The sequence below is a fragment of the Fukomys damarensis genome, unplaced genomic scaffold (genome assembly GCF_012274545.1).
Source record: "Fukomys damarensis isolate Sample0158 unplaced genomic scaffold, DMR_v1.0_HiC HiC_scaffold_33, whole genome shotgun sequence".
Classification (NCBI taxonomy): domain Eukaryota; kingdom Metazoa; phylum Chordata; class Mammalia; order Rodentia; family Bathyergidae; genus Fukomys; species Fukomys damarensis.
This window is the reverse complement of record NW_022900945.1, coordinates 53,756,978-53,766,720: the sequence shown is the minus strand read 5'-3', so window position 1 is coordinate 53,766,720 and position 9,743 is coordinate 53,756,978. Positions and strand designations below refer to the sequence as shown.

At 49.2% G+C, this 9,743-nt stretch overlaps 1 protein-coding gene across 1 annotated transcript; it reads right to left on the bottom strand.

Annotated features, from left to right (window-relative positions):
• Window positions 1-2,827: 2,827 nt before the first annotated feature.
• Ivl (involucrin) lies at window positions 2,828-4,819 on the bottom strand. The gene has a single exon (XM_010625726.1). The coding sequence runs from the start codon at window positions 4,817-4,819 to the stop codon at window positions 2,828-2,830; it is 1,992 nt and encodes a 663-aa protein (XP_010624028.1).
• Window positions 4,820-9,743: the final 4,924 nt, after the last annotated feature.

The following is a 9,743-nucleotide window of genomic DNA, read 5'->3' as shown; positions in this document are numbered from 1 at the left end:
CTCCATCAGGAGGTTACATTTCCTGTGATTTAAGCAAAGGAGTGACATTTGGGCTTTCCGAAGAGCATGCTTACATGGAGCACTTCAGAGTTATATAACAGATAAGCGTTTCAGTTAGATAATATATAATAGGGGCAAATATGCCATTCAGACTTCTAAATCTTTTTCTCAATATTCTGCCAAGCTGGTTGTGGCATTTCCACATTCTTTGATGGACATGATAACTTTTTCTATATTCTGAAACATACCCTAGAAACATATTAGAACTGCCTAAAGGGAACTGAGTCATATATCTTGCTCCCATATCCATCCCCAAATCAACAAATATCCTCAAAATCATTATCCCACATCTCCTGGCCTAATGCCTCTCAAGATCCTCTCCTAGGTAAGCTCTCCCATCCCATGCAAGGATATATTATTTAGATGCTACAGATCTGTCATCAGATAATCTTCTCTGTTAGCAGGACCAGAGCCAACTCCGTGGACTTGAACCAATGGCCAGAACCACAAGGTGGAGTAAACTCTTGAGGTAGAGAAGTGTTATTTTATAAGGTCTCTGCCTCACTTAGGACCTCTTCACAGTCTCAGCCAGTGGGATGGTGAAAATAGTACTTTACTCCTCTTCCTAAAAAGCAATGCTCTAGTCTATGAAAAAAAAATCAGAAAAAGTAGTTGAGGGATATCCTACAACATTTCAAATTGGTAGCCCTCAAAACTGTCCAGGTCATCAAAAACAACTCTGTAAACTCTGTAAAGCTGTCACAGTCAAGAAGCTTCTGGAGAAATGACAACTAAGCACATTGTGACACCCTAGATGAGATAACATTATGACATTAGGTAAAACCAAAGCATTCCAGGGCCAGGGATTTTGCTCAGTGGCACCACACCTGCCTTGCAAGCCCAAGGTCATGAGTTCAATCCCCAGTACAAACAAAACAAAAAACAACCCTACAGAGTTCTGAACAAGCCATGAACTTTAGTTAATAACATGTCAGCACTGTTTTGTTAGTTATAACAAAGGTACCGTGCTAATGTTCCCTGCTAACAATAGGGGAAACTGGGCATGCAGTACATGGGAATTCTCTGTACTATCTTCTCAACTTTTCTAGAAATCCAAAACTATTCTAAGAAGTAGAATCCATCAAAATAACAATTAACTAAGTCTTCAAACAAAGTTTGTAGAAACTCTGTGTACTCCTAATTATTGCTTCCCCTGACCCCTGTCTTCCTGACCCAGTACTACCCAAGCTTACTGTTAGGAATGAGCCTACTTTCTCATGATATAAGTCATGATAACCACCATGAGGGCTAATCCAAGGAGTGATGTAGCTCAACAGGAATTTTAAGAACACCTTGTGGTGGGTGGACCACAGGGTGTGTAGAGATGGAGAGCAAGAGAGACCAGCTTGAAGCCTATTGCAATAATTCAGGGGAGAAATAATCTCAGCCTGAGGTTAGGAGGTATTGATAAGGAAAGCGTAAAATTAATGCTGGTATCATTACTCAGAAGAGAAAAATGTAGTGTGCATTGCTTGGGGTTGGGTGGGTAGCAAGGAATTCTAAATGTCACTCAGATCTATTAAATTTGAGTGTCTATGGATACTTTAATAGATGTGTCCCTGATGTACCTTCCTGCCTGTGGTAAAATAGCTCTGAGTAAATTGAGAACACCATACATGGACATCGTGAGAACACGGTGACATGGCTAGATTGCTAGATGGTTTAAAGGCAAACAATTTGGAGAGTTAAAAACAAGGCTTGTCCCAGAAAGGAGAGAGCTCTAAATCTGAATGTGACTGGTGGCAGCTGAGCTGTGAAAATATCAAGGAGCTGTACAGAAGGAGGAGAACAGCTGCAATCACTCCCAATCTGTAGATCTCTATTTCTGCAGCCTGCTCAGCATTTTCGGTTTCCATAGTCCTTGTTGGCCCAACATTTACTTCCCTTGATGATGTTGTCACTTTTCCAACCCAGACCAGTCCTAGAGTGCCTCCTCTCCTCACTTTGTCCAATTCTGCTTCTGTTGCTTTTCTAAAGTCTTCATCAGCTAAAGCCTTAAAACTCATGGAAACAGTTTATAGTGAAACCTCTGGAAGGAGACCATGGGAATGATTTCAAAGCCCTCTGAACTCTCTGGCATCCTCCCAAGATCCTCTCACATGTGAGGAGTTGAATTACGATGTGAAGTGTGGGTCTGGGCTCTGCTATGGGCTGGGATTTGTATCTATATTGGTTATTTAAAACACTGTCAGATTAAGATGCATTTAAATATCCCTGACCAGAATAACCTTTCCTCTCTTCATGGCTGGAAAGTGTTACTTTTGGGTGCATATGTGAATTTATTTATTTTTTAAAAATTTATTTAGATTTGGTCTCTTTTTCAGAAGTTGTTGCATATATTGACTTATTTGGGGAGTAAAAAGAAAGGTCAAGATGTTTATCCTCCTTGGATAATCAATCAAGGAAGTCAGCTGTAGCCATTACCCTGAGAGACAAAGGAGAAAAGGCCAAAATAAGGAATCCCCAAATGTCCAAGGTTTATTACGTATTATTGTACACATTCACAGATTCAGCCACAATACCAGGGGGAAGCCAGAGTTGCTATAGTAACAAAAGTCTCAGGCAGAGGCTCTGACACCTAGGGTTGAGATTGGGCTCCTCTGGCGTGGGTGTTGGGCCATAACATCCTTTTCCTGGCACCATCAGAGAGACATGTGGAGGGCCAGGGTCAGGCGGCTTCACAGATGAGAGGGACATGCAGGGGAAAGCTGGGCCAGCACCTCTCTTTCATTGTGTGGGATGGTCTGAGGGATACTAGGGTTGTTACTTAATTTGGGGGAGTCACTGCATCTCTTGCTTCCACTGCTGTTTCCCGGTGGGGAGCAAAACACCCCCCAGTCACTGGCTCAGTCTCTTCCGCCTGCCCAAAGGTTGAGGCAGGCACAGCCTGTTGCAGATCCTTCTGATGCTCCAGGTGCTCCAGAAGCTGCTCATTCTTTCTGAGTTGTTCATCTCTGTTTACCAGCTCTTCATCCAGTTGCTGGTCCAAGGGCCTCTTCTCTTGTGCCATTTGCTCCTTCAGTTGCTCTTCCCTTTGTACTTTCTCTTGCTTGGGCTGCTGCTGCAGGTTTTCCGCTTCCTGATTTTCTTCCTGCTGCTGATTCTGCTGCTGTCTTAGGTGCAGCTCCGGCTCCTGTGACTTCTGTTGCTGCTGCTGTCCTAAGTCTAGTTTCTGCTTTGGGACCTCCTGGGGCTTCTCCCGTTGTCGTGGGTGCAGCTCTGGTTCTTGCGGCTTCTCCTGCTGCTCTGGGGGCTGCTCTGGCTCCAGTGGCTCCCGCCCCTTTCCCAGGTGCAGCTCTGGCTCTTGCGGCTTCTCCTGCTGCTCTGGGGGCTGCTCCGGCTCCAGTGGCGCCCGCCCCTTTCCCAGGTGCAGTTCTGGCTCTTGCGGCTCCTCCTGCTGCTCTGGGGGCTGCTCCGGCTCCAGTGGCGCCCGCCCCTTTCCCAGGTGCAGCTCAGGCTCTGGCAGCTTCTGTGCGTGCTGCCGCTGTCTCAGATGCAGCTCTTGTTTCTGAGGTCCCTGCTGCTGCTGTACCCAGTGCAGATCCTGGTTCTCTGGCTCCTGGGGCTTCCGCTGCCGTCCCAGGTGCAGTTCTGGCTCTTGCGGCTCCTCCTGCTGCTCTGGGGGCTGCTCCGGCTCCAGTGGCGCCCGCCCCTTTCCCAGGTGCAGCTCAGGCTCTGGCAGCTTCTGTGCGTGCTGCCGCTGTCTCAGATGCAGCTCTTGTTTCTGAGGTCCCTGCTGCTGCTGTACCCAGTGCAGATCCTGGTTCTCTGGCTCCTGGGGCTTCCGCTGCCGTCCCAGGTGCAGTTCTGGCTCTTGCGGCTCCTCCTGCTGCTCTGGGGGCTGCTCCGGCTCCAGTGGCGCCCGCCCCTTTCCCAGGTGCAGCTCAGGCTCTGGCAGCTTCTGTGCGTGCTGCCGCTGTCTCAGATGCAGCTCTTGTTTCTGAGGTCCCTGCTGCTGCTGTACCCAGTGCAGATCCTGGTTCTCTGGCTCCTGGGGCTTCCGCTGCCGTCCCAGGTGCAGTTCTGGCTCTTGCGGCTCCTCCTGCTGCTCTGGGGGCTGCTCCGGCTCCAGTGGCTCCCGCCCCTTTCCCAGGTGCAGCTCAGGCTCTGGTAGCTTCTGTGGGTGCTGCCGCTGTCTCAGATGCAGCTCTTGTTTCTGAGGTCCCTGCTGCTGCTGTACCAAGTGCAGATCCTGGTTCTCTGGCTCCTGGGGCTTCCGCTGCCGTCCCAGGTGCAGTTCTGGGTCCTGGGGCTCCTGTTGCTCCTTCTGTCCCAGATGTAGCTCTGGCTCCTGTGGCTTCTGTTGCTGTTTTCCTAGATGCAGTTCTGGCTCCTGGGGCTTCTGCTGCCGTCCCAGGTGCGGCTCTGGCTCCTGTGGCTCCTGTTGCTTCTTCTGCCCCAGGTGCAGCTCAGGCTCTGGTAGCTTCTGTGGGTGCTGCCGCTGTCTCAGATGCAGCTCTTGTTTCTGAGGTCCCTGCTGCTGCTGTACCAAGTGCAGATCCTGGTTCTCTGGCTCCTGGGGCTCCTGCTGCTGCCCCAGGTGTGGCTCCAGCTCACACTCTTGCTCAGACAGCCCCCTTTCAGGGGTCCTGTGTTTCTCCTCAGGTTTGCAGAGATCTCTCTTCTGGCACAGGCCAGGCAGTGCATCTGGCTGCTTCATTTGCTCCTGATGGGTGCTGGCTGGAGGAGAAACAGCCTTGAGGAACTCCTGATTGACAGCAGAAGGTACAGGCACTGGCGGTGTGTGCTGCTGGGACATCTCCGTAGCTGCTGTGGGTCAGCATTAAAAGCAGGAGGGTCAGAAGCTGAAGGCAAATGAAGTGAATCGAACCCCTGAAGTGTGCAGCAGTACCTGGTTTCTCAGCAGAAGCGGCAGAGAGTAAAGATTGGGCATGGGGAGGGACAGGGAAAGGCCCTCCTGGGAGTCCCCTTGTTCCCAGGAAAGCACCACCCAAAAGATCTCTCCCTGGTTTTTTTGCAAGGGTGACACAGTGCTGTTTAATCTGCTCTTGTCTAGTCTGTGTCTGTGCCCTTTTTCCTGATCTGCACACACTAAGGAGGGATCAGGAAGAAGCAAAGCCAGAGGCCCTGAGTCCTAGAAAACCAATAACCTGTCCTGGAAGGAACCTGAGAGGGCACAGCATCAGGTCTGAGCAGGAGTTGCCGACATATTCCAGACCTTAAGTCTCTGACTAAAACACTGTGTGTTTCTGGGCAAGTCATTTAGCCCTTCCAGGCCTCGGATTTCTTCTCTGTGGAATTAGCAGTTTGGCCTATCAACACCAGAGCTCTTTCCTTTCCCCAGCTTCTGAACTTCAGCTGCAGCCCCAGAGCTTGGGGTAGAAAGCAAGGGGAACTGGCAGGCTGCTGAAAGTTGGAGCTTATTGAAGTAAGACTTGTACTTCTAAGTTGGGTACTCTTGCCTCGGTTCTGCTTGAGCTTCTCCACTTAAAAGTCCTCCCCATTATGTGATCCCCTCTCCACATAACACAATCCACACTTATAAGCACTTTCTAGAACCCACTCATACCATACAAAAACAAAATCAAGCTCAGTCTGGGTCAGAGTGTTAAGAGACATCTTGATTTCTGTTCCTTCCCCCTCTACCTGACTTCTCTCGTGCACACATGAATCCCAAAATATGGCTCCAAGAAAGGATGGTACATGAGAAGACTACTGTCTTCATGGCTTTCCATGTGTCACCAGAAGAAAAGATAATCCAGCTGAATCCAGTCCCGAGGCAATACTCACCCCTCCGGCCCCCAGCCTGGCCACCCAGGGCACATCCTGGCCCGTAGGAAGGAAGCTTCCTTTCCCAGCCCCAGTCCCTCCAGCTGATACGTACCAAGCTCTCGGGAGAGACAGAGGCAGAGGCTTCCACTGCAGTGCGAGCCGAGCAGATGCCTGTGCACCTTTATACTGTCACACCTAGCCTCCCATTCAGGTTGGAGGTGAGGGACTGGTTTGGCCACTCCAGCTGGTCAGTCCCCTCTGACTCATGGTGGCCGTTTTGAGCATGGAGGCCCTCAGGGGCCCTTTTTCCCAGCTCCTATCGGCCAGAGGATTTTGAGGGCTCAGCTACTCCTGTGATGCCCTCTGACCGGGGCACAAGGAGGTGAGGGAGGTGAGGAAGACAGCCTGCTGTTTTGTGACTTCAGCCAAACGTCTCTGAATCTCAATGTGTCTACCAGTAGCATGGGTTTATTCTCATTTTTGCACTTAGAACTTCACTTTCAAGGTTATGAAGTAGGGAATTAAGTATTTCCTGGGATATCTTGGCCATGGTCTGTTGTATGAAATTATTCCTTTACAAGAGATGGGACACTTTTGGGCCAAGAGCCCATCCTCTCTCAGAACATAACTATTCTTAGGGGAAAATAAACTCTACCTTGAGAATGGTCTGGCTTTAGATCATCTTAAAGCAAGTAGAACGTTTCTGCCTCATTTCCTGCTACATCCCAGGGGTTTCCCAGTCCCTCAAGGCTGTGTTTACAGAAGTTTCCAAAAAAAGGCTTGCTCACAAAATCCCCAGAGCCTGTGTCACTATCTCCAAACAGAATTGCGTGGAGGCGATATATATATGTGAGTATGTCTTTATATAACACTTCCTATAGTGTGATTTTTGGATGTGCATATAAGTGCAATGATCAGAATCAAATTACCTGTTGCCTTCTCCAAACTCTTCTTTAAAAATGGTTTAAGAAATCTTTCTGAGTGGTGACTTGAGCATGTCCCTCCATGACGCTGATGGAATAAAGTCCAGACTCACATGCAGGTTCTAAAAGGCCCCAGGATCCCCGACTCCTCCCTTTTGCAGGGCCCTGGTGCATGCTATTCTCTCCTTGGTAGGTGTCTCCTATTTCAGTGAAAGGCTTCAGTTCTGGGGACAAATCTAGAGTTCTACTGTCGGGCAAATACCTTCTTGTCTCTTCCGGTCTGGTCCTCCGCCAGGACCTGGCTCCAGTGGGCCTTTGAGATGAATGTTAGGGTCTGCCTGAGCGCCTTCTCAGACTGCCCTGAAGGGTTAGCTTCTGCTTTGCTTCACTTCACCAACAGAGCTCTACAGTTATTTTATGTGTTGTTCTCTTGTTTTTCGCCCGTCTCACCCATTGGAAAATGAGCTATGTAAAATTAGGGCTGTACCTGGTATGTTTTCCACTATGTAGCTAAAACCTATCAAAACCTATTACGTACATGGAGGGCTCTATCTGTATTAGTTGAAGGATTGAATGACCAGTACATCTCATTGCCTGAAGATAACTACTAACATTTTCCTGTTAATGTGTATTTGTGTGTAAAAATAAAATTGAATTGTGTTGTGTTTCTTTTTAATGCTTGACAGATGTCATTTATTTAAGCTCTCTTCATTACAACCTGATCAAAGAAGATGTAGTAAAATGGTGTGAAGTTCAGAACATTTATTTCTGGAGCTAATTTTGAGAAGGATCCTGATTCCTCACAGTTCTCCCAAAGGCCCCTCCCCCACACTCCTAGCTGCTCTATTTACTGTACTAACTTTGCCATGCTCCTGGGGCTCAGTTTGGGAAGACAGATGGAAGACTCACAATGGTTTTCTAGCCTCTGGGAAGCTCACCTTTCTTCATACCCTTCCTCTTCCTTGATCACAACCCTGGGTCTCACATTGTCTCCCCTCAGAGGGCATCGGCTGCCATTTTCTGTGGCAGACAGAGTGCCCTCCCTCTGTCCCTCCATGAGATCTAACAGCATTTTCATGTGGACATGGATGTCCTTTGTGCTCCACGGCCGACCTCACACGGGAAGAATCTGCCTCCCCCTCTGCCCAGCCTGTGACCATCAGTGCCAGAGCAGCAGGCCTTGCTCAAGGAAGTCACATGGGTTGTGTGGCTTTCCAGAGGCTTAATATCTGCCTGATCTTCCTCCCGCCCTCTGATTCATAACATGAGAACTTTAAGAAGACAGTGTGTGTGAGCATTTGACCAAAAACAAAAGCCAGGTGTGTGTGTGTGTGTGTGTGTGTGTGTGTGTGTGAAACCCCAACCTTCCAGGGCATACAGGGCCCATGCTGTGCCCTTGGGTTGCCCTATTTAGGGGCTGGGAATGCATGCATAGGGGGAAGACTCTTTCAGTGCTTCATGAATGACATCAAAGGCCACATTATTTCAGTCCAAGCAACTGTCCAGCTCCCACCCAGCATAAGGAGAGTGAGAGTGAGCTCACATCCCATGACACATGGAGAAGACTTACCCAACTCTACCCTATTCCAGGGGGCCCCTGGCTATTTCTTTTCCAGAAGCAGAAAATGGCACCCCTCTCTCCCTCCCCCTCTCCCTCTCCCTCTCCCTCTCCCTCTCCCTCTCCCTTTCTCTGCTGAAGCAACCTATTTGCCCTGAGTTAGTCATTGGAAGCAGAGGGATTGATCAAGACAATTCACTGCCCCGGGGGGAGAGATGTTAAGAACAGCTGTTAGCAAGTTGCCACAATGGGGTGATGGCAGACGGTGTGGAAGGTGATGTGGGCCCGGAAACCTCGTTTCCATCTTGGGTAGCCATGACTGGTCTCTTCGCTGATGTGGCAGCGTCCTGACACTCCGAGGCCCTTAACTCCCCCTCCTTCCCCGTGGGCTGCCTCCTGTCCTCAAGACACTGACTCCTATGTCACCCCCCCATCTGCAGCCAGCACTTTTGCCTCCCAGCATGCCTCGAATCCTCCTTATCTTCCTCCATTGCCAGCTGAGCCCAGACTGGGCTCCTCACATATCTGCTAGGGACATCTGCTGCTCAGGACAGAAGAAGGCAAGGAAAAGAATGAGCCAAAAGAAGTAATTATTCTTCTCTGGGCTTCTGGGTAGACCTGCCTGATCTGACCTGTTTGCTTCTCCTATATCTTCCTCCGCATGCCCCGCCTCGGCCTGTTGGATTGCTGCTTCTCACTTTTCCTCTCCCGGGCTGGCCCTTTTCCTTGAATCCAGAAGCTGTGAGAGTCACAGTTTCATTCTTGGTAGCAGCAAGAGGAGCAACAGCAAAACATGATTTTAAGAGGGCACAAAGGAAGATAGTGCACCCTCCTCCAGCTAAAGGGAAAGCCCTGGCCTTGGACTCCTTGTGGAAGAGATGACACACTCTGTAATGGAGTCTCTGTACAAGGAAACAACAGTGTCTGAGATGGAGAGCTTCTTGGAGAAGGCACAGGGAAAGTTGCATGCCGTGCCACGAACAGAAGAGATTATCTATCTACCTAATTATTAATAATAATAACTGAGAGCTGGGGATGAAGCAGCTCAGGGGTACAGTGTTTAGCTAGTGGGCACAGAGTCCTGGGTTTGATCCCCAGCACCACACAAACAACTGATTAGTTCTGGGTTTCCTGGAGGAAGCGCCAGTATTTTCTCTTGTTCAGCCAAACATCCTCTAGAATGAGCCTTACTGCCCTGGGAATAGAGATCCACATTCCATCTGGTTCTGGCCTTTGCTTGGGCCCAATCCAAGCTTACTGTTTGGGACGGGCCCTGGCCCTGGAGGCAGGTGGGCCTGAGTTTGAATCACACTTTCACATTTTTACTGCTAGGATAATTCACCACTACGATTTTCATTTTCTTTGTTAAAGAGAGAAAGAGAGAGAGGGATACAAATGCTTCCTTCGGTTTATATGAGGATATGGTGAGATAATATATGACCTTAGGACATAGTTTGCACTCAGGAAAC